Below are 23,056 nucleotides of genomic sequence, written 5' to 3'. Positions count from 1 at the left end.
CAGGTCTGGGACTGTCGGACTCCAAAGTCTACGCTCTTTCAACAGTGAATCTTACATAAACCCACCTGCGTTAGTGGATGGACTTTGACATCTACTTTGGCTGCTGAGAGTTTGTTTTTCACTTGCTTTCCAGTTCTCAACTTATTGCCAGAAATGTGAGTGATAGGTAAATCTCATCTTAGACAATTATGCAAGTCAGGGGTATGTCAAACAGGAGTAAGAGGCACTTCGGAACGCTTCTTTCAGGATGCCCGAGTGTCTACACTGCATGAAATTAGCAGCTGCCCTGAAGAGGGTTCGCAGCGTTTTCCAAGCCGCCAAGCCGGCTCCTTCATGAGCAGGAAAGTGGCTTCAGGAGATCATGGTCAGACCTTGCTTGGGAGCCAAGAAGATAAGAACTTAAAATGTCTTTTGGATTTGGCAGTATCCACCCTCATTCCCTGCCCTCTGATATCCTGCCTATTCTTCGGGTTCCAGCCCAAATTCCATGGCCTCTGTAACGCCTTCCCTGACCTTCATCTCCCTTCCCCCAACCGGCCGGAGACGACCCCTCCCTCCTCTGCAAGGCCTGTGCTGGGCCCTCCCCTAAGTGTCTGCTCTCTGGTGCTGAAGGGCGTGGGGCGCTGAGGATGGAGGGAAAGCTGATGCTTGTTCTTTGCACAGCTGTTGGGCAAAATTGAGTGGCAGATGCGGGGAGGCCATGGGGAGTAGTGCTTAAGGGTGCAGGCTTGGAGCCAGGTGCCTGGCTTTGGTGCCCAGCTGTGCTGTTTACAGGATGTAAACATGATCTTGGGGAAGTTACTTAACCTCTCTGTGCCTTTGTTTCCCCCTTTGTAAAATACGCCTGGTGATAGTACCTCCTTCGTGAGGTTGGTAAGAGGATTCAGCAAGTTAGTGTACAGAAAGTGCTTAAGGCCATGCCTGGCGTGGGGTGGGAAGCCCCTCAGTGTTCGCTGCTGTGCTCAGTCTATGTCCTGAACCCGTCAGATGACTCGGCCCTGGTCAGCTTCCCCAGGGGCCCTGTTTGCCTACCTCTACTTCCAGGATTCTGCTATGAACAATTTCTAACATCAAAATATCTTAAGCAAACTCAACTCCAATAGTGAAATTAACTTTTTGAGTGGCATACACTGTTGTATGTATGACACATACACGTGTCAGACATGGTTGTAAATTTCACATATATTAATTTAATTCCCGTAAGTCCTATGAGGTACTGTTACCATGACCATCTTACAAATAAGGAAATGGAAGCACAGCGGGATTAGATGATGGGCCTAAGATCAGCAGCAAGACCAGACCAGGGGTCCCCCCCAAGGATGAACTTGTTCTCCCAGTTCCTCTCTGAGAGGATCCAGCAAACGTGAGGAGTACTTCCCACACATGGGGTACACCTTGAGACTCTGCACCCCTTATCTCATTTAACCCCCCGACTGCCCAGTGGAGTTATGATCTCCTCCATCTTTCAAAGACATGAGGCACAAAGAAGTCACACCGTGGGCCTGGAGTCACCAGGCAGGAAGTGGTGGAGCTGGCCAGGTTTTCTTTGGCAAAGGGGAGTGCCCCGCCACCAGAACACAGCTGTTTCCACATAACAGAAGTCGTGACAACTCTTAATTAGACACCTCCGGTCTCAATATAGACATGGCTGTGCCTCCCTGTAGGATGCCTCTCACCGCCAGCACAGCTCCTTCCTCCTCAGTGAGGTGGCCTCTGGCTCCTCTTGCCCCAGAGGAGGTCCCTGTGAGCCTTTGGGGTTCTGCCAGCTGGGCGTGGTTTCTTCTTCAGAGGGTCTGGACTCATCCGCCCTGGACCAGTCGGAGCAGCCTACGAGGAGGAAGGGAAGGCGCTGCTGTCCTTAGGGTAGCTGCAGAGCAGAATCGATTGGCAGGCCTGGGGGGCCGCAGGGAGTGGTGAAGGGTGGACGTTCAGAGCCAGAGTGCCCTCGCTTGGTCCTCTGCATGCCTTCTTCCTTCCAGCAACGCTTTAAAGATACTTTTGTTGTTTGTTAGATGTAAGGCTAATGTGCATGCTGTGAAAATTTTGACAGCGTAGAAGTGCGCAAGGTGAAAAGTGAGTATTCTGCCCTGACCCTCCTCCATGTCGCGCGCTCAGAGGCATCTGAGCATTGGAAACACTTCGTATGTCCTTCCAGACCCTTCCAGGTGTGCATGTGTGCACGGGTGTCTGTGTGAACACAAACAGTGCACACATGGGCTTCCATCACTTGCCTTTCACTCGGCAATAAATCTTGGCCATCTTTCCTTGTCAACACATATAGGTCCACCTCAGTCACTTTCATGGCTGCTCAGCATCCGTCGTCTTGATTTCCTTTAATTTGATTATTCAGTCCTTCCTCTGCAGGTCTCTAGTGACAAATGTTTGATTTAAGTTTTTCCAAGATTTCATTATGGCCAGAAATGTTATAATAAACATCTTGAAACTTACATCTTTATACACTTGGGCAAGTATATCTTTGGATTAGATTCCTAAAAGCAAAATTCTTTTCAAGAAATATTTATTAAGTAACTACTACGTGCCAGGCACCAAGGACTCCATAGTGAATTAAAATTCCTACCCTCATAGGGTTTACATTTTGGTGGTTGGGGGAAACAGACAATGAGCAGATGAAATAAATGCAGCAGGTCAGATGGTGATAAGTGTTACAGAGGAAGTCAGCAGTGGGAGGTAGGGCAGTGGGGTGGAGGTTACCGCTCCACGTGGGATGGTGAGGGAAGGCCGTGTTCATGTCAGGAGAGTTGGAGCAGAAACGGACGGGAAGTGAGGGAATGCACCAGGCAGAGAGCTGGGAAGAGCTTCTAGGCAGCAAGTGCAAAGGCCCTGAGGCAGGAGCAGGCTTGCCGTGTTTGAGGATCAGCAAAGTCAATGTGACCAGAGCCAGGTAAGCAAGGAGGAGAGTGGTGGGAGATGGGGTCAGAGAGATAACAGGAGGTTGGATCATAAATGGCCTTAGAGGCTGTGGTGAGGACTTTGGATTTTGCCCTGAGTTGTATGCATTAAAGACTTTGAGCAGTGGGGAGACGTGATCTGATTACATCATAGAAGATCTGCTGTGGTGGGGGCAAGGTCAAGAGCAGGGCCTGTTGGACTGATCTTGGAAGAAGGTGACAGGGGGGCTAGGACTGAGAGTGAAGAAGGAGGACAGGCGGTTTGAGGAGAGAAAAGAGGTGTGAGAGGAGGGGAGTGTAAAAGAGGCCCAGCTGAGGTGAGCGGTCTCGAATTTCAAGTGAGACAATCAATGTTGAGGTATTTTCTTCGGCGACATTGGCCATCGGGTATGGGCACAGATGGGTGGAAAGTTGGATTTAACTAGGGTTGTGGTTTTCAGGTGAGTACAGTAAAGAGAAAGAGGAGTGAGAGAGCTGAAGGCCTGTGCACAGAGGTGAGGGTCAGGGTGACCCGTGGCTTTACTTTGAAGTGACGAGACTGCCAGCCTTTGGCCACTTCCTCTGTGGTCATAGTTGGTCATCTTCTAGAAAGGTCTAATGTTGGGTGACGACACACTGTCTGACCCCATGGCAAGAGCCAGAGCAGATTTTCAACTTTACTTTTTCAAAATCCCAGGCCCTGTATTTTTATAATAATGACTCTTGATGACTAACAGTCATCATCGAGAGTAACATAGTACCCTTCTCCAGACGTGGTCTCGCTTGATCCTGTCTTAAAGTACCACAAGTAGTAGAAGCTTCCCAAACACAGGCAGATTCAAGTTCATGTCTGAATCAGAGGACAAGAAGAAAGACGGATCGTGGGTTCCAAGCTAGGCAGGAGAGGTGTGGGTCTGCAGAGGTGAAAGGCGGTGGAAATACCATAGGCTCCACGGACTGAAGGTCGGATTAGAAGGATGGCTGGGCTCAGTGTACACAGGGAGCGAGTGAGGAAAGATTGGGGCCCGTGGATGGGGAGTGGGGTCCTTGAACTTGAGATTATGGATGCTAACAAGATCTAGGGGATGGCATGCTCTGTGTGGCTGAGAAGGGGTAGAGAGAGTGTGAGAGAGGTCCCAGAGAGAGAGGCCAGGAAATGGGAAGGACGATCTAGGTAGCTACTGAAATCACCGCGAGTTCTGGCGGGATCTGTGTTAGAGAGTGACCGTGAGCCAGAAGCTCTTCCCTGACTGGTTGCAGCATTGACACTGGCTGCGGACAGCAGTTGCCAGCGCCTGCTTCGGGATCTTTTCATTCTGGCCTCCACGGCGGTGAGCCAGAGGGGAGTCAGATCTTGTCCGCTTCTCCTCCAACAGGGAACCCAGCTGGCACCTAACAGGTGGGCCCCTTGGGTCGTCACGTGTCCACCGTCCATGCCTTGAGAGTCACAGGGAGCCGTTCCCTGGAGTCCCTGCTTATTGGACTCTAAATACACACCAGGTTTGGAGGCTCATTCTGGAAACTACTAAGGAGGCCATTTCCCTCCTGGAAAGTGTGCTTCTCTACCTGTTCCTATGCCTACCTGCTGCAGAGAGGTGGTACTTACCAAGTCGTCAGATGTCCTCCAGTATTAGGGGACATCTGATGAGTTTGGAGGCTGAAATGAGTTGACGTGCAGGAGGTGATTAGGGCAGTGCCTGTGCACACGTGTGATGTGTTGTCTCAGGTGAAATGCTCTTTCCTCATTTTATGCTCGTGGTGGCTGAGGTTCAGAGAGGTTCGGTGATTCACCCAGGGACTCACAGCAGGAAATGCAGAGGTGAGATTCAAACCCAGGTCCACGTGCGTGTCTGGAGTCTGAGTCTTTTCACTAAGTGTTCTTTTCATGCATATGTCTTTTCCTTCTAAGTCCTGAGCTTCTTGATGGGAAGTATCTTAAACCCATTCACAGTAAGGATCCAGCTCTGGTGTTCTCCTCAGCAGTTAGCATGGATCAGCATTCAGTAACTATGTGATGCTGGCTGACTCAGCCCTTCTTCCCTCTGCGTCTCCTCTCTGGATCCCTCATTCCCATTTCAGAGCCCCCAGTGCCTACATGCCACCCTGGGCCCTTCCTGTCCCTGAGGAGACCTCTTCCCTCTGAAAGTGCTGTGATTTATGTTACTTAAGTTGACCGTGAGGACAGCTGGGTGTGTGTAACCCAAAGCAGTGGCTTCTCCCGAGGGGATCAGTAAATGAGAGGCCTGGTCTCATGCACATATTCAACAAGGCCGTGCATTTTCGGTGAGGACTGGCCTGGGAGATCTGGGAAGAATGCCGACTCTAACTGGCAGACGGCTGGGGAGGAGCGACATTTCTGTGCCAGGAGCTCCTTTTTGGACCCCTTAACTATCACCTGTGGCAAACCACCTCACGTAAGGTGCCGTGGTCACGGGGCTGGCGGGCGAGCCCAGCGAGGTGTGGGGAGCAGCGTAACCTTCCTCCTCCCCATTTCCCTAGATCATTCTGAACTTCACATCCATGGACCTGTACCGCAGCCGCCTGTGCTGGTACGACTACGTGGAGGTCCGCGATGGCTTCTGGAGGAAGGCGCCCCTCCGAGGTAACAGCACTAGCTCACCCCACTGCCTCCTCTGGATTCCTCCTTAGAACTGCTCACATCCCACTCTCTTCACCCTCCCCGGGACCCAGCACTCGGCCAGGGGTGACCCCCTGGCGTGGGAGCCAGGAGTCCTGTGGTGTGGTTAGTGCCTGCCAGCTCGAGCATTGAGTGTGTGACTTTGGGCGAGTCCCTTCCCTGATCTGGACCTCAGAGTCCTTGGTGCAGGCTTCCGGGCTTCCCTCAGAGGGTAGCTGTCCATGTATGGGTTGGGGGAGTCATAGGAGTTGACAGAGGGAGACAGGCAGGCGCATCCCCACAGCTCCAGGATCTCTTCCTCATCTGGGTAATTTCAGAGGCTCCGCTTTCTCTGTCTGCAAGGCCTGGCTTGAGCGTGCTCACAGTGTAGCCTGGTGTACCAGGAGGGCTACCCAGCTGGCATGGTGGCCTAAACTTGTCTGCACAGGATGCTTTGTCCCTGGTGGGGGCAGTGAGTACGTGGGGGATGGGAGGTCAGAACCACAGGACAGAAGTGCTCTAATGGGCACAGACTGAGGGCAAAGAGGGGCTTCCAAGAGGGCGCTTGCGTCAGCCCTCAGGAGCTGTGTAAATTCTCCCCCTAGCCTGGACGTTGTCCTGAGTGTCTCGGGGCTGCTCGCCGCAGTGGAACTTTTGTCCTACGGCCTGTGCCTGATGGCAGGCTGACAAATCCTTGCTAACCGTCTCTTTTTTTCCCCTCAGTTTCTGATATTCGAATATTTATTAGTCACCCATAGCAGCTGTCATTACAACACTTCCGCCTGCGGACGTGGTCGCGTTTCCAAGATTGCAGTTTCTTTTTCATAGCTTACATTCCTAGGTCAGCACCCTCTTGCTGAGAGTTGGGAAACACCCGTCTTAGGCTCACACAGATCATCCCTAGTCAGTTCTTGACTACGCAGGATTCCACAGATGGCTACCCTCATCCACTTGTGTGGATTCCTGGCGGGTTTTATTTCAAAGGAGGCTTTTTCTGACCGAGTCCCCAGATTCTGGGATTTATTTAGGGTTCTGAGGCATTCTCTGCCTTTGGTCAAATGAAAACATTTTGTAATATACAAAGAAAGCTGTTTGTTCTTGGTTATTACTTGTTTGCATGGAGATCAAATAAGAAAAGATAAGTAATGTTGGTAATAGGCTCTTTTTAAAAAGTAAATAAAACACAGGTACAGTTAGTTATTGTGAGGAGTCACCTTTTGTCCCAGAAACAGACTTATGTCCTGTCCCTCAAGGGCATGAAATGCTCTAGAAGTGCTCTCTGGCTCTTTGAGGCCAAGCTGGACTTTGGACCAGGCCGACTGGAAGGCGTGTGGTCTTAGGAGTGTGTGCCAGTCGCAGACCAGGGCCAGAACCCCCAAGTCCCCCAGAGACGGGGGCGGGCTTCCTGGAGGTACAACCCTGGTACAAGAAGGGGAGAGGGGTTCACTCCAGGCCTCACGGCCCCTTTGTCCACATCATCTGTGCAGGCCGCTTCTGTGGGGCCAAACTCCCCGAGCCTGTCGTCTCCACTGACAGCCGCCTCTGGGTTGAATTCCGCAGCAGCAGCAACTGGGTCGGGAAGGGCTTCTTTGCAGTCTATGAAGGTACTGAGGATGGGGGAGGAGTCAGATACGACATCCCTGTGCACCCTGGAACCACTACCTCTGGGCACCCCGGGGGGCGAGGTTGAGGGCCCACAGGGAGGAAGCAAAGATCTGGTGGGTTTGGCTAGGGCGGAGGTGGGGGCACTGGGAAGCTGGAGGGATGTGGGAGGGGCTGAAGGACAGGGCAGAGGGGTTCTCCAGCAGGCAGAGCATTCTGACCAACTTCCCCTTTTTCCCACCCCACCCTGTGTCCCCAAAGCCATCTGCGGGGGAGATGTGAAAAAGGACAACGGCCACATCCAGTCGCCCAATTACCCGGACGATTACCGGCCCAGCAAAGTCTGCGTCTGGCGGATTCAGGTGTCCGAGGGCTTCCATGTGGGCCTCACCTTCCAGTCCTTTGAGGTAGGTCAGAGACCCTGGGACCTGAGGCTTTAATGCCCGCTTGCCCCAGGAAGGCCCGCCTCTGTGGGCTTTCGGGCGCTGGATCCCGGCAGCCAGATCTCCTCCCGCTGACGGAGCCCCGGCCCTCAGATCGAGCGCCATGACAGCTGTGCCTACGACTACCTGGAGGTGCGCGACGGGCACAGTGAGGGCAGTCCCCTCATCGGGCGCTACTGTGGCTACGAGAGGCCAGACGACATCAAGAGCACGTCCAGCCGCCTCTGGCTCAAGTTCGTCTCTGACGGATCCATTAACAAAGCTGGCTTCGCCGTCAACTTTTTCAAAGGTGCCTCCTTCCCTGTTCTCCCACCCCACCCACACCCTTGGCCAGTCTATCTCCTTTATGCCTTCTTTTTATTTTTTTAATTTTATCTCGTTGTGTTAAGAACACTTAGCGTGAGATGTAGCCTCTGAGCACATTTTTAAGTGTGTAACCCAGTGCTGCTGACCGTAGGCACAGTGCTGCACCGCAGGTCTCTAGAGTTTATTCATCTTGCTTGACTGAAACTTGACACCCGGAGACTAGCTCCCCATTTCCCCTCCCGCAGCCCCTGGCAACTACTGTTCACTATTTCTGCGAATTTGACCATTTTAGATATCTCACGTAAATAGAATCATGTAGAATTTATCTTTCCGTGACTGGCTTATTTTACTTAACATAGTGTCCTTAAGATTCATCCATGTTGTCACATATGGCAGAGTTTCCTTCTTCTTGAAGGCTGAATAGTATTCCATTATGGGTAGACACCGCATGTCCTTTATCCTCATCCATTCGTGGACATTTAGGCTGTTTCCACATCTTGGCTATTGCGCAGAGCGCTGCGATGGTTCCATTCCTTCTTCATTCACTCATTCAACACAGAGAGTCTACGAGGGAAGCCTAGGCCCTGGTGCCCTGCCCTTGAATTTATGGCCTAACTGGGAAGAAAAAGTCAACTCCATTGAAAAACTGCATCCTTTATTGAGTAAACGACACATTTATATAAAAGTAGCTGACACATGATAGGTGCTCAACTATGGATTTGAAATAACAGTTCAGGAGTTGTCGGAAAGTCCAAAAGTTTGTACGGAAGAAATGCTGATGAGGTGCGGAGGCAGGGCGTGCTGCAGGCCCGGGAGGAAGCCAGGCAGCCTGGGCATCTGTGGTGGGGTGACCTGGGCAGGGTGTCCTGCCTGGCCCGTGTTTCCTCGTCTGTAAGTGGGATGGCAGCAGCACCTCCATCACACGTCTCATGCGAGGGTGGAAGGAGAAGTGAGAGAGTGGTGCTTAGCTGGGGGATGGCACGCGTGAGTCACCAGTAAATGGTGGTGGCCACCAGCCCAGCCAGTATGGTCAGAAGGGTGGCTCTGTCCCCTACTTTAGGTCATTCCTATCCCTTGGGGGCTCTCACAAGTATGAACCCCTGGGGAGCTGGTGGGGTTCTGAGCAGCCATGGAGGGCTGGGTGGGGCAGAAAGGCCCACGGCCCCAGAGCTGAGTGGACAAGTGAGGCTCCCAGCTGACTTCTCCCTGGAATGGGCATGGGGTGGTCACAGGAAGCCTGAGGGACCCTGGACTTGACTCTCAAGCAGAGGGCAGGAAGGGACTCAGGCCATGGCCTGGGAGTCCCTGACCCCGTCCCTCCCACTGGCAGAGGTGGATGAGTGCTCTCGGCCCAACCGCGGCGGCTGTGAGCAGCGCTGCCTCAACACGCTGGGCAGCTACAAGTGCAGCTGCGACCCTGGCTACGAGCTGGCCCCCGACAAGCGCCGCTGCGAGGGTGAGCATCCCCTGGGGGCTTTTGCTCCCCTGCCCAGGCCCTCCCGCGAGATCTTGATGCCCTTGGACAGACCCTCCTGGAGAACTAGGATTCCCATGCACTGTCCCCCGTGGAGGATAAGGGGCATGTTTTATGTTTCAGTCCCCCAGAACACACTGTTATCAGGTGTGTGCACTCCGGTTTTTTGTTCCTTCTTATTCTTATGCTGTTTAAATGCTGATCTTGACCTGCTGATCATCATCACCCACCAGAGGTCATGATGGACATTTCAGAGTCTGTTGTTCTCGGCCTCTCCCTGTGCCTGTTCTGGAGATGCTGGAGATGCTCTCCCTGGTCAGCTGCCTCCAGCTCAGCCTCATCTTGCTGCACTGCTTCTCTCTGCTCACCTCTGAGCAGCTCCCTCTCTGTGCCTCCCAGGCCTCACTGCCCACTGGCCTGCCGTCCTTGAGCGCCTCCCTCCCCACTCCCTCTCAGCAGATGCCCTGGCCCGTTTTCTAGCAGAGGTCATAGAAGTGGCTGCACATACAACTCAGCTCCTCGCGCTCTGAAGATGCCTCCTTTCCTTCCATCCCTGAGAGGCCAGCCTCAGCCCCGGGGCTGCAGGGAACCCATAAATCCCCATCTCCTCCTCAGCGCACCCAGCCCAGTCTCCTGCCCCTTGCCCAGAGTGGGGCCTCCTGGCAGATGACGCCACTTCCTTTGTCCCCCCAGCTGCCTGCGGTGGATTCCTCACCAAGCTCAACGGCTCCATCACCAGCCCAGGCTGGCCCAAGGAGTACCCCCCCAACAAGAACTGCATCTGGCAGCTGGTGGCCCCCACCCAGTACCGCATCTCCCTGCAGTTTGACTTCTTCGAGACCGAGGGCAACGACGTGAGTGCCTGCCTGGGGCTGAGAGCACGCAGCACAGCCTGAGGGCTGGAGCAGGGCTCTGTGCTGGCTTCCTGCCCTCTGAAAGAAACACTCACAGATTGTAAAGAGGAGAGACTGCTCCAACTCCAGGAAGCAGGGGAGGCTCAGGGAGGAGGGCCGTGAAGGCCAGGGAGAGCCCAGCCTGTGGGAATGAAGGAAGTCGGGCTGGGAAGCCTGTGGAGTGAGGCAGGCTTGGGGCTTGTGTGGGGATGAGGGCAAAGTGGCACCTTTTTGAATTGTTAGATTTGGTAAAGTGGGTAACTGAGGGCAAAAGGGCTCACCAACAGGGAGCCTGGAGGGTGGGGGGCGTTCAGGAGAGGCTTCCTGGAGGAGGTGGGCCTGGAGCTGCGCTGCCTGGCAGGTGTGCAAGTACGACTTCGTGGAGGTGCGCAGTGGGCTCACGGCCGACTCCAAGCTGCACGGCAAGTTCTGTGGCTCTGAGAAGCCCGAGGTCATCACCTCCCAGTACAACAACATGCGCGTGGAGTTCAAGTCAGACAACACAGTCTCCAAAAAGGGCTTCAAGGCTCACTTCTTCTCAGGTAACCTCAGAAGCTCCAAGCCCAGCCTCCCCTCCTCCCTGCCGCTGCACCCTGCACTCCTCAGTCCCTCTGGTGCCAGCCAGCAGGGTCTGTCACCTGCTCTCCCCACTAGCTTTCCACCACCAGACCAGCCTGCGCTTCTGAACCCTAAAATTCCTGAACCCTCAGGGCTACGTGGGAGCTGGCCTGAGACCAGGCAGGACATAGGCATGCAGAAATGAAGGGAGAGGGCGTTCCAGGCATCAGGAGCTGAGCGAACCAAGGCCTGAGCGAGGGCAGGCCCTGGAACAGGGAGTTAGTTCAGTGGGGCTGGAGAACACGGGGTGCGCAGAAGAGCAAGGTGTTTGCATGGGACTTTGTGGGGCAAATTCTCTGGCAGCAGCCGATCTCTGATCAGACCCTGCAAATGCCAGACGAGTTCATGCCAGCCCCTTCAGAAAAGATGAGGAGCCCCCTCCAGCACCAAAGCTTCTGTGCACGTCCAACCAGCACATGTCTGTTGAGAGCTGCCCTGTGTAAGGTCGAGTCCCTTTGATGGCCCCATCTTCAGGTGGCTGAAATGGTAGTCAGCAGTCCTTTGCCCATCCTCTCTGAGCTGGACCTCCCCACTGCTTTAGTAATCCCTCAGTTCTTGGCCCTGGGCTGGGCTGGGAGGCAGCTGCTGGTCTCCCACAGGCAGCAGGACCCAGGACACAGGCAACACAGGGCAGGAGCTCTATGGAATCGAGTATGGGGGAGAGCGGGAGGAGGATGGTGGGCTGGCTGGAGGAGATGGTTTTGTGGGGGAGTGGCCCAGGGATGGTCACCCCAGCAGCCTGGTGGGCTGGGCATGGGGCGGCAGGAAGCCCACAGCCGAGTCCCGCTGCCTTCCTTCTCCCCTCCTTTGCCCAGGGTCCTGCATCCTCGAGCCCTCTGTGGCCGCCCTGCACCCCTGCCTGCCCCACCTGGATGCCATGCACTGCCCCTGTGCACTGGTTCCCTGCTTGGCACTGCCGGCCACCCTGCTCTGCTTAAAGTGCCCCAGCCCCTGCCCAGCTGCTTGCTGAGATCCTCCCCTTGCCGCGCGAGTCCCCTTCCCTGTGCCGCCTGGAGCTCCCATGAGGTGCTTGCCACAGGGCTGAGGGGATGCAGCCCCTACTCAGGGGTGGGCTTGGCCCCTGGAGGACCATTACCTGCTTACTCTCGTCTCTTCCTACCCTTCTGTTGCTCCAGTCTTGGAGGGGGGGGGGGAACCGACACCACATCTGTCAGGCTTAGAGCCCGGGGCTCTCCACCCACAGTTACTGCCCTGCCCTGGCATGACACTGTGCCTACCCCAGCCCCAGCCCTGCACAGAGATGCATACATACATGTGCACACACACACACACATACATTGCCCCATCGCACGAGAAACCTGCAGAGGACGCTCACCGGTGGGCATCAAGGTTCAGCCCTCAGGGCGTGGGGCAGCTGACTCTGGCCCCCTGGAGGGGGCTCTTTGGACTTTTGGGACACCCAACGAGGAGACCCTAAGCCAAGAAAGAGAAGAAAGAGCATGAAGACCTTCAGTCTGACCCCAGCCACCTTCTGGGGCATTTGGCACTGGAGGGTGAGTGCCATCTCCTTGTTGGGGCCCGTATCTACCCCCTGCTCCTGCCCCTCCTGCCCCTGCGCCCCTGGCTCCCAGGTGAGGCTGCCCTCTCCCACCCCTCCCCGCGCCGGAGCCGGAGCCGGGACGCGAAAGCAGGCATTCCGCAGGCCTCGCGTTCCTCCCATGCCTTCATCCAGCCATTCACTTCCTCCCTCATTCGTTCACTGGGCAAGTCTTTCTTTTGCCCTACTATGTGCCAGGCACTGTACTAGGTATTTAGGGTGCAGATACAAGGAAGGCATGGGGGTCCAAACATTTTAGGGAAATTTTTGCTAAGTCTGTGAGCTGGGATGCCTGAACGTCGCAGCATGGTCACCAGCGAGTTCCTTGGGGAACCCCAGGATGGGTTGTAGGGTGGCCTTCGCCTCCACTTTCCTGCAGGGCTAGTGCAAAGGCAGCTTCCCCGGGCCCCTCAGTCAGGGTCCCCTGGGATGCTCTAACTGAGAAGGAGCCCTGGGAGGGCCTTGGGGACTCCTCCTCTTGGCTCAGGGTTTCTGTGGGCTCCAAGGGGTGTGGCTCGCTGGAGAATGGATTGGAGAAGCAAGGCCTTCTGGGACCCAGTACTCCAGCCCTCGGGTCCCCCTCCTGATGGAGAACAGAAACAGGGCCCCCTGTCACACACCCTATCTGACCATTTGGAAGCCAGCAGGTGTCCCTCTACCTCGCAGCTCCTCTCTGGGATTCTGGGTGTCTGTTTGGTCCACACATCCTCCCTGCATGCCTGCCTCTGTGCCAGGCACATGGCCCCAGAGTGACCATGGACAGACTGGAGGATATGTAGGTGTGACATACACATGCCTGTGACTGTGTCTCTCTGTGTGTCAGCGCACATGTTTGTTCACGGGAGAGTGCGTGTGCGGGTCCACCAGAACATGAGCACTGCATGCATGGGCATGCTTGCGTCCACGGGTCTGCTGACAAGCTGTGGTCTCTGTGTTCATGTGTGCCTTTGTCTGTCCCCGTGTGTGAGTCCCTGAGTGCCTGCTAGTGCAGCTGTGCTTGTGTGTTTGTACTTGTGCTTGCTTCCTCACACACATGTGGGAGTAAGCAAGTAGTGTATATCTCTTGTGTACACAGTTGGCTGATGATGCGTGTGTGTGTGTATCTGTGTTTCTGCCTGTGTATTTGTGTGTGAGGGGGTGGTGTGTATCCTATGCTCGTGTATGTGTGTATCTGGGGGTCAGTGTCTGTGCTGCCGTGTTGGGACCACAGTACATCCACGAGGGGATGCTGTGTCTGTGGGTGTGTTGGTGTGAGTGTGTGTCTGTGTCTAATACACTATGGCTGCAGTAGCCAGAATGGCGAGAGCAGAGCTCTCCCCAAGGCCCATCCTTTCCATGAAGACTGTTTCTCTCCCTCCTCAGTGCACCGGCCTCCGTGCACCCCTCCAGGCCTTCTGCCCGCCACAAGCTTTCTCCCCATCCGTCCCCTGTCGCTGTGCCTCCTCCCACCTGCTACCCCTCCATGGCCTGGCTGCACTGGACATGGCCGTCCTGCATGCATGTCCCGCTGCCTTCTGCCCCGCCCTGTGGATCTGCCTTGAGGCCCTGGGTCTGGTTTTCACCTGCTCCCCGTCCCTGGTCCCTGCCCTCCACCCCACCCCTTGGACCCTTTTCTTCTTCTCTCTCTCTCATTTCAGAAAAGAGGCCGGCTCTGCAGCCCCCTCGGGGACGCCCCCATCAGCTCAAATTCCGAGTGCAGAAAAGAAACCGGACCCCCCAGTGAGGCCTGCCAGGCCTCCCGGACCCTTTGTTACTCAGGAACCTCACCTTGGACGGAATGGGATGGGGGCTTCGTGCCCACCCACCCCCCACCTCCACTCTGCCATTCCGGCCTGCTTCCTGGCCGGACAGAACTGGTGCTCTCCTCTTCCCCCGTCCCCCACGTGGATAGGGGACCATCCCCGCCCCCGACCCTCTCCCATTTTGATGGTGTCTGTGACATTTCCTGTTGTGAAGTAAAAGAGGGACCCCTGCGTCCTGCTCCTTTCTCTTGCAGTCTGCTTGTCCGTGTGTCTGTTTTTCCACTTGTCCGTCTGTCCAGTAAGCAGGTAATGGTAGAGGTTTCCCATGCTGGTCAGCTCTGGACCCCAGCCCACCCTCCGTCCACTTCTACTTTCTCTCCCCACAGCTGGGCCCCTTCAGCCGGCTCCGCTTGATGCAGTTGCCCCGGACCCCCACCGTCGCCTTGGCCTCCCCTCCCCACCCAGCCCCCCGGGGGGAGGAAGCCCAGCCTGGCCTCCCTGGAGTGACCACCCCACCTCAGCCCTGCACAGACCCGGTTCTGCCCTTGTTTGCTCCCCCTGCAGACAAGGACGAGTGCTCCAAGGACAATGGCGGCTGTCAGCAGGACTGCGTCAACACCTTCGGCAGCTACGAGTGCCAGTGTCGCAGCGGCTTCATCCTCCATGACAACAAACACGACTGCAAGGAAGGTGAGCACTGCCCAGAGCCCATGGCCTCATGCCCCGGGCCATAGACCCAGCCTCACGCCGCCGCCGCAGACAGGGGCCAGGGGCTCGGGGACAGAGGCTGTGCATCTCCATCGCCTCAGTTCAGGCTCAAGGCGCTGAGTGACCTCTGAGGCCACGCTGTTTTGCCTCCCACTGGGTATATATCACTCCCCCGCACCAGCACTAGCCAAGCCGCATGCACTTGTGGGTTCTCCTAGCCCGTGTCAGGAGAGGAGAAGCCCACAGCTGCCCCCAGACTCCATTTTTAGGCTGTTCTGGTGGTTAGTGCTTCTTAAAATCCGTGCCCAAGTCTTCCTCTCTGTGAGAGCTCCTTCTGGCAGAGGCAGGATGGGACAGCAGTTAAGAGCACGGGCACTGAAACCAGGCTGCCGGCCCAGCCCTGCCGCTTGTTAGTTGTGCGCCCTCGAGCGAACACTTCCTCTCCCTGCGCCTCACTTTGCTCTGGTGTAATGTGTAGATGGGGACAGCACCCAGCTCATGGGGCGTGGGGCGCTCTGAAGTGCTCCAAGCAGTACCTGGCTCATAGCAGGCATGATCCTCTGTGTCACCTTTATTGGTCACACTTCTGACACCCAGGGAGACTCAGAACAGGGCCGCTGCCTCCCTGACACTGGAACCCTGCAGATATTGGAGAACAGCTCTCGTGTCATTGCTGACACCCTACAACACTGTCCTGCTCCAAGTCGTTCAATCCACTGTGGCCCCTGCCTCTGGGGACACACTATCCCAGCACAGAACGCAGACTCGCCTCTGCCACTGAGTGTCTGTGTAACGTTGGGTGAGTCGCTTCCCCTCTCTGAGCTTCAGTCTCCTCACTTATGAGATGATAACAATGGCCCTACTTTGCAGGGACTGAGGTTTATAGGCCTTGCTCTGAGCGCTTAGCACAGTGCACATGCCTCTTCTCGCCATGACCAGGTAGACAGCCAAGCTGTGAACAGATGGCCTGCTTTCCGGAATAAGCAGAATTGAAGCCCTTGACAGTCACCCAGTAGACACTCAAGGGCTTCCAACCCCACTGCTCAGGCTCCCCTGCATCTTTTTGCCAGAGGGTACCTTACTCTGATGCTGACTAACTGCATCCCATCTCTGTTCTCTCTGCAGCAAAAAGGGTTTTGCTAGGGAACCCTCAGCATCCACAGCAACAGGATGGCCAGGGGAGGGTTTGAACTCGTTGGGAAAATGGCCTGTACCCAGCTCCAATTAACTTTAGAAGCCCTCATGCTTCCTTACTCAAGTGCGAGGCTAATTATGAATCAGTATTTCCTGAACCCCTGCAGAGGAGGCCACGGTGGGCCAAGCCCTGTGGGAGATTCACGAGCGGAGTCCCTCTACTCCCAAGGAGGCTGCAGTCTGGGTAGGGGGAGAAGTGCATGTGGGAGAAGAAATTAGAGGGTGTGGGCGCCCAGTGTAGAGATGGGGAGGCAGTGAGCACGCACGTGGGGAAGGGCAGGTTGGTAATGGAAAGAGGTCAAATGTGGAGGGCCAAGAGCTTGACCTGCCCTCCTGGGGCCACCCGGCGCCTGCACAGGCGCTGCTCCTCTCTGGGTCCTCATGACTGCGCATTTGTCCTGTGAGTCTCTGCCTATAGGCACAGCAGGGCAGCCTGCACCCCACCCATCCCCTTCTCCTCCCAGTCCTGCAGTGCACTGGCTGCCCACTTCTGGAGGGACCTGTCAGATTGGATGAGAATGAATAATGAGCATTGGCTTTTAAACTTGAGTTTGTGAGGGCACACTTCAGAGGCAGAAGGCAGATTGCAGTGGATCAAGGAGCCATAAGTAGTGAGAATGTGGTAGTAGCAGGTTTATCTTGAAGGTTAGCAGAGAAGAAAAGGAGAGAGGGTGGGTGGCAGCTGGAGGGGACGTAGGGCCATGGGAGAGCTGTTTGAGGATGGGCAAAGCTTGGGAAAGCTCATGGACTTGCAGGGCTGTCAGAGAGTGAGGGTGGCAATTTGTGGTACAAGGGTCCCCAGGTGGCGGGCGGCAATGAGCTCTAGATCACAGAAGGAAAATCCATTCCTGCCAGAGAGGAGGGGCACCTTCTCTGAGACAGGAAAGGAGGGAATGGGGAGGCAGGGAAGGCAATTTGCAAGTAAGGGTCAGGAAGTTGAGGTGGTTCATATTTGAGGCCCTGATTTTCTCAGGGAGGCAGGAGGTGAGGTGGTCTGCTGGGAGGGAGGGACTGGGAACTGAGGAGAGGCCTGAAGGCTTGGAACTGTTGCTGAGGAGGTGAGAGATGGAGCCAGGGCTGGACAAATCCTAGCGATCAAGTGGTTTGGGGCCCAGCTGCAGTTGGAAACCATGGGTGGGGTTTTCCAAGGTGGTGCAGTAGAAGCCCTGCGTGTTGATGGCAGTCGGGGTGATCAGCCACGTAGTCCAGCTGGAGGGGGATGCAGGTTAAGTTAACCAAGGAGGACATATTGGGAGAGACTGAAGGATGGAGGCCGTGGAGGCCTCTCTAAAGTTGGAGAAGCATTGAAGGGAAAGCAAGGGCTGGAGCATCCTGGAAGAACGGGAGGGGCCACAGAGAGGGTGTAGATGGAGAAACGGTGGGTGATGGGGAAGCCTAGGGTAGGTCATGAGCGAGTGTGCCTTGAGAGGGGGGAGATGAGGACCACAGAGCTGAGAAGGTCAGGGGCCTAGAGGCCAGTGTGTTTGTTGACGTCACCTAGGATGGTAGCAGGAGTCGGGTGGAGAGAACGGAGTCAGGTGCCAAAGTCCTCTGTGAACATGGAGGCGTGGCGAGAGGGCAGGGGCTGACAGCATCACGGAGGGCAGAGGTGGTGTGGCCAGGGGTCTACACAGGGGCACCTGGGAGGGCCACTTCCATGGATGCTGCCAGGTGGGGTTTAGCTTGGAACCAAGCAGCAAGATTCCCCCAGGGTGGGTAACTGAATTGAAAAGAAGTAATGTATGCCTTCAGTCCATTTTTAAGTGGGGGGCAAGAGAAAGAAGAAACGGGGAGGACGGGAGGGAGGGCTTGCTTCCTTTCTTCACAGGGGGCACTGGAGCACTGGGGTCCCTGCTGATCCCCTCCCCTCACTCGCCTCCCCATAGCCGGCTGTGACCACAAGGTAACATCCACCAGCGGTACCATCACCAGCCCCAACTGGCCTGACAAATATCCCAGCAAGAAGGAGTGTACCTGGGCCATCTCCAGCACCCCCGGACACCGGGTCAAGCTGGTAAGATGCCCATTCTGCAGGCTGCCCAGGCGCCCCTGCTCCTCCATGCCATCTGGCCATCACCTGCTTCCTGTCAGCTTTGCAGCCCTGTGTCCCTCAGAGGCACTGCCCAGAGCCATGCAGGCAGCAGGCTGGTGGCCTGGCTGAGCCCTGGGGCTGCCATCCCTTTGAGAATCCCAAGTCTGGTCTGGACAGAGGCCCTTTCCCAGTGTGCAGTGGCAAGGCGCCGGCCATTGCCCCACTCTCGGGTCCTCCCTCATTGCCGTCCACCAGCAGTGCCACTCCCAGTGTCTATGTCTGGAGGTTTAGGTTTGGGGCACCCTTCCTCCAACCCTGCCTGCCCCCCAGCCACGTTCCTAATTTGCTCTCCTCCCGCATGCCCTCCAGACCTTCACGGAGATGGACATCGAGTCCCAGCCTGAGTGTGCCTACGACCACCTGGAAGTGTATGACGGACGTGACGCCAAGGCTGATATCCTGGGCCGCTTCTGTGGGAGCAAGAAGCCGGAGCCCATCCTGGCCACGGGCAGCCGCATGTTCCTGCGCTTCTACTCTGACAACTCCGTCCAGCGGAAGGGCTTCCAGGCATCACACTCCACAGGTGAGGCCTGCCTCAGGCCGGGTGCCAGGCGGTTGGTGCCCCCATGCTTTCATTTGTCCTGGAGGCATCTGCTGATCCTGGTCTCACAAGCAGGCCCTGGGCTCGGGGAGGGGCATTTACAAAGGACTTGTGAAGGCTCATATGGAGCCCGTGGCGTGGGTGGAGGGACAGTGTGTTCTGAGGGCCAGGCCCAGGGAGCAGAGAGCACTGAAGGGTGGGGGAGGGAAGCCCTGATTAGGGACTGTGATGAAAGACAATGGGGTGGGGAACCCAGGACAGGGAGGGGACACTCCGGAGTCCCCAATGGTAGGACACATAACTGTGCAGCAGCCCACCCACATTCCAACCCCCAAAATGCACTCGTTCCTTCATTCTACAGTGTTGATTAACATGCACCGCGTGTGAGGCAGTGTTCTGAGTGTGGGTCACAGAATGAGCAAAGCAGACCAACAGCTCAGCCTTTGAGGGGTTTCCTCTGCCTTCATTTGTTCGTTTATTCAACGACCACTTACTGAGCCCTGATGCTGGGCAAGAGGACTCTGAGGGGCACATGGCAGTGAGTGGGGCACACGCCCTTCCCTGCCCCGGGACTCGCAGTCCCCCAGTGAGATAGGACGTGCACAGAGTTACAGCAGGAGACTGAGCATGATGAGGGCCTGGTTCTGGGTGTGAGTTGGTAGGGTCATTCCAGCAGGGGAGGAGCCCAAGCACAGCCACAACCCCAGGACAGCTCTGGGTGTATGTACAGGTGACCACACGTTATTTAGTTTGGCTGGAGCAGTAGGTGTGTGAGGACAGCAGTGAAGTGGGAAGTGTGCAGCTGCAGAGAAAGTCTGGAGCCTGGTCCCGGGAGACCTTGATTGCCAGACCAAGGGGGTCAGCTGGGGGCTGCACCAGCTCCTTGTGGGTCTTGAGCCACCTGTTGGGGAGTCCCCAGAACTGACAGGTTCACAGCCTCCCCTCCTCTCTTTCAACTCAGTCCCTCACCCAGGCCCTGGCCCACCCACTCCCCACTCACTCCAGGGAGATGTGACACCAGGTGTCCTAGAGGCCAGGGGGTGTCGGGAGGAGAGTAGATGCTGGTGGCCCTGCCCTGCGTGCTCTCATTTGCCCCTCCCAACACAAGGGCATAAACTAGAGGCCCGGAACTCCGTCTGGCCCTCAGACCTGCTATGTTTGGCCCATACTGTGTTTTTTAAAAATGTGAGCCAACATTTAAAAATCAGGGGTTTTCACATAAAATCCAGATGTATGTCTTCTCTCTTAAGAATGGATGCTGTGGCAATGCAGGGCCCACATTGTTTCATGACAGCCATCAGCTGGGGCAAATTAGCAGCATCCTCTTTTGACAAGCGGGCCCGCCTTGGCGCCTCGCCTGAGCCGGCTTCTGCCCGGTGCGTCTCCGGCCCTGTGGGCATCGACCCAGAGACAGAGCAGCAGAGCACTTGTTCTGGGCCAAACCCCCCAGCACCAGCCGTGTGGCCCTCTCCCAGGGCCTCCATCTGGTCAGGAGGGTTTTGCGTGGGGGGCGCGGTGCCCGGCCGGCGGCTGTGCTTGGGGAGTGGTGGCCGATCCTGTCGTCCCCCCGCAGAGTGTGGAGGCCAGGTGCAGGCGGAGGTGAAGACCAAGGATCTTTACTCCCACGCCCAGTTTGGTGACAACAACTACCCCGGGGGGGTGGACTGTGAGTGGGTCATCGTGGCCGAGGAGGGCTATGGTGTGGAGCTGGTGTTCCAGACCTTCGAGGTGGAGGAGGAAACAGACTGCGGCTATGACTACATGGAGCTCTTCGACGGCTACGACAGCACAGCCCCCAGACTGGGGCGCTACTGCGGCTCAGGGGTGAGGCCCCCACACCCCCACCCCCCGCGCCCCAGCAGGGCCGGCTCCAGGGTAGCAGTGCCTTTGAGGCGCCCTGCTGGCAAGGGCACGACAGCACGTGCTTGGCCCCTTGCAGGAGCTGGGAGACCTGGCGTGGCAGGTGGCTGCTCACAGAGGCCCTCCCTGTCCTGGGCTGTCCCCACCCAGGAGTCTTGGTCCTTTTTGGCCGACACGGAGGTCCCTATAGCTTCTGGGACAGGCCCTGCCCTGACCCAAGCCTGCTCAGCACCAGTTTGGTTGGGCCTCCAGGGGAGCTGGCATCTGGGGGGGAGCATAGCGTGACCCCTGCCCCATCGTTCCCCTGCCTCAGTCCCAAGGCAGCTCACCAGGGCCTGGAGTGGGGGTGGAGGTTGGGGCAAGAGCCAGGGACCGGGGGCCTGAGCTGAGCTGCAGCAACCTGTCATTCTGGCTGAGCCATAAAAATACCCTCATCTCTTCCACCGCCAGTTTCTCTTCTTGGTGAGAGGCCAGCTGGTCCCAAAGCTGTTGGTGCTGCTGTCCAAGCAGATGCTGAGCATTTTTCTTGGTCCATAAAATGGCACTTTCAGAGACAGTTAGCAAAAATTTGCTTGATGAGATTTTAACTAAGGCCACAGGAAAACCACAAAGGTGGATTTATTTTCCTCCTAGTCAGAGCTTGTGGCTTCTGTTTTCTTCTTTTGTTTTTTTTTTAATCCTTTCCTCCTTCAGAGAACACTGTCTTCCCCCCATTACACACACACACACTCTTTTGCACATGCGCTCACACTCATGCACACTCAGACATGCCCACCCTCCCATCGCCTCCCTGGTCCTTTGCCTCTCATGGCCATGCTCCAGGGCAGCCTGGGTGCCCCAGGAAAGGTTAAACTTCCCAAGAGCTGCGGCAGCTGCTGGACCCACATTGGCCACCGAATCTGCCCTTAGTTGCAGGGCAGCAGCCTTTGTTGGATGGCAGGGACTGGACAGGGCTGGGACAGGCTGGAGAAGGGGGAGGCAGGGCAGGAAGCGAGCACACAGCCCCCTTGCCTGCCTGGTTCAGCCACTCTGGAATCCCCTGGCTACCAACACCTCCTCCCCACTTTGCCCTTTGTAACTCCCTTGCTCTGACACATTCGAGTGAGTCACACACCAAATCGGATGTCCCCAGGTGGCTTCTTCCAGAGACTTCCACCAGGCTGGAGCCAACAGGAGGGGACCTGGGGAAGGAACCCAATCCTGTCAGGGCTTCCTGGCATAGTTGCTGGAAATGTCCCGAAAGTTCTGGGAAATGATTCTTTCTACGCCTGGAGGGCCAGGGAGTCTGTGTGTTGATGCTCTGCCAGTGGCTCTCCTCTGAGGGCTGCACAGAGAGGGGAGGAGGGGCTTGCATGAGCCTTGGAAGGGGCATCACCTGGAGCTGACCATGGCCAGAACTGGGGGAGGGTGGGAGGGGAATGGCTGAGTCCAGGGCTGGGGGCCCAGCTGTCCCACCTCCTCAGCTTGGAGAACAGGTGGCATTTGCTCCTGTTTGCCCTGGAGGGAAGTAAGGCCCAGAGATGGGCAGTGCCTTGCTAAGACCTCACAGCTAACTAGTTAGTAGCAGCACTGGGTTTAGAATGGAGTGTGACTCTGACCTTAAGCTCCTCTACCCATTGCTTTCTCCCCTTCTCCAGTTACCCCATTCAACTCCTGGTAGCAAGAATCTTCCTCTTGCTTTAAGGGGCTGGGGAAAGTCTGGAGCCCCTGCCTTCCTTAGAGCAGGGGATCTTGGGGAGGGAAAACAGCACCCACAGCCACTGTCCTCAGCCTCATGCCCCTCCCTTTCCTCTGTCAGCCCCCCGAGGAGGTGTACTCGGCGGGAGATTCTGTCCTGGTGAAATTCCACTCAGATGACACCATCACAAAAAAAGGCTTCCACCTGCGGTACACCAGCACCAAGTTCCAGGACACGCTGCACAGCAGGAAGTGACCACTGCCCTCACACAGGGGTTGGGATGGGAGGCCCGCTGCCCTCGGTCACCTGGACCGGACAGTGGGAGGTGGGCAGAAGGCAGGCACCCCGTCCCCATCCCCCAGGTACCAGGACCTGCAGGGCCAATGGTCCAGGTGAGGCTGTGCTCAGGAGGCAGGGGAATTGGACTCTGTGAGCCACTTCCCCACCAGAGCGAGGGGCCAGGGCCAGGGAGCCAGAACTTTCCCTGAGACACTTGAAGTGGCCATTCCTCTCTGGGGCCTGGCTGGTAGGGAGAGGGTCTGTCAGCAAGACCCACCCACCTTCCCTGCCCATCTCTCTGAGCTGCATTGTGTATAGCTGGAGGCATATCTTCATTGTAACGGATGTTTCCCACCCTTCTCCAACCTCGATTTGGTTTTATTTTAAGCCCTCACCTCCCCCTGTTTCCTGGGGCATGAGTTTCCCTACATGTCCCACAGGAGCCGCGGTGGGGAGGTGCAAGGAAAGGGGTGGGGAAACAAGACAGGGCTTCTCTCAGGCCCAGTGGCTGGTCAGCCACCCCAGGGCACCCCAGCCAATAAACGGAAAGTGTTACAGCCGGT

The 23,056-nt window shown here is 56.4% G+C and overlaps 1 protein-coding gene across 4 annotated transcripts in view; it reads left to right on the top strand.

The window, feature by feature from the left end:
* Positions 1-23,056, top strand: part of BMP1 (bone morphogenetic protein 1) — a 39,766-nt gene extending 16,710 nt beyond the window's left edge. For 3 of the 4 annotated variants that reach the window (XM_044766795.2, XM_070505227.1, XM_044766796.2), the window contains 12 exons: positions 5,388-5,490; positions 6,993-7,109; positions 7,369-7,514; positions 7,644-7,839; positions 9,187-9,312; positions 10,024-10,184; positions 10,585-10,765; positions 14,706-14,831; positions 17,930-18,057; positions 18,445-18,658; positions 20,250-20,500; positions 22,335-23,056. In XM_044766795.2, the coding sequence (XP_044622730.1) occupies positions 5,388-5,490; positions 6,993-7,109; positions 7,369-7,514; positions 7,644-7,839; positions 9,187-9,312; positions 10,024-10,184; positions 10,585-10,765; positions 14,706-14,831; positions 17,930-18,057; positions 18,445-18,658; positions 20,250-20,500; positions 22,335-22,469 (1,884 nt within the window). In that variant the 3' untranslated portion in view covers positions 22,470-23,056. Of the gene's footprint in view, positions 1-5,387; positions 5,491-6,992; positions 7,110-7,368; positions 7,515-7,643; positions 7,840-9,186; positions 9,313-10,023; positions 10,185-10,584; positions 10,766-14,036; positions 14,394-14,705; positions 14,832-17,929; positions 18,058-18,444; positions 18,659-20,249; positions 20,501-22,334 lie in introns of those variants that run through there. The other variant, XM_044766797.2, reaches the window with a different exon arrangement.

Source organism: Equus asinus, chromosome 3 (genome assembly GCF_041296235.1).
Source record: "Equus asinus isolate D_3611 breed Donkey chromosome 3, EquAss-T2T_v2, whole genome shotgun sequence".
NCBI lineage: Eukaryota > Metazoa > Chordata > Mammalia > Perissodactyla > Equidae > Equus > Equus asinus.
This window is presented reverse-complemented; position numbering and strand designations above follow the sequence as displayed.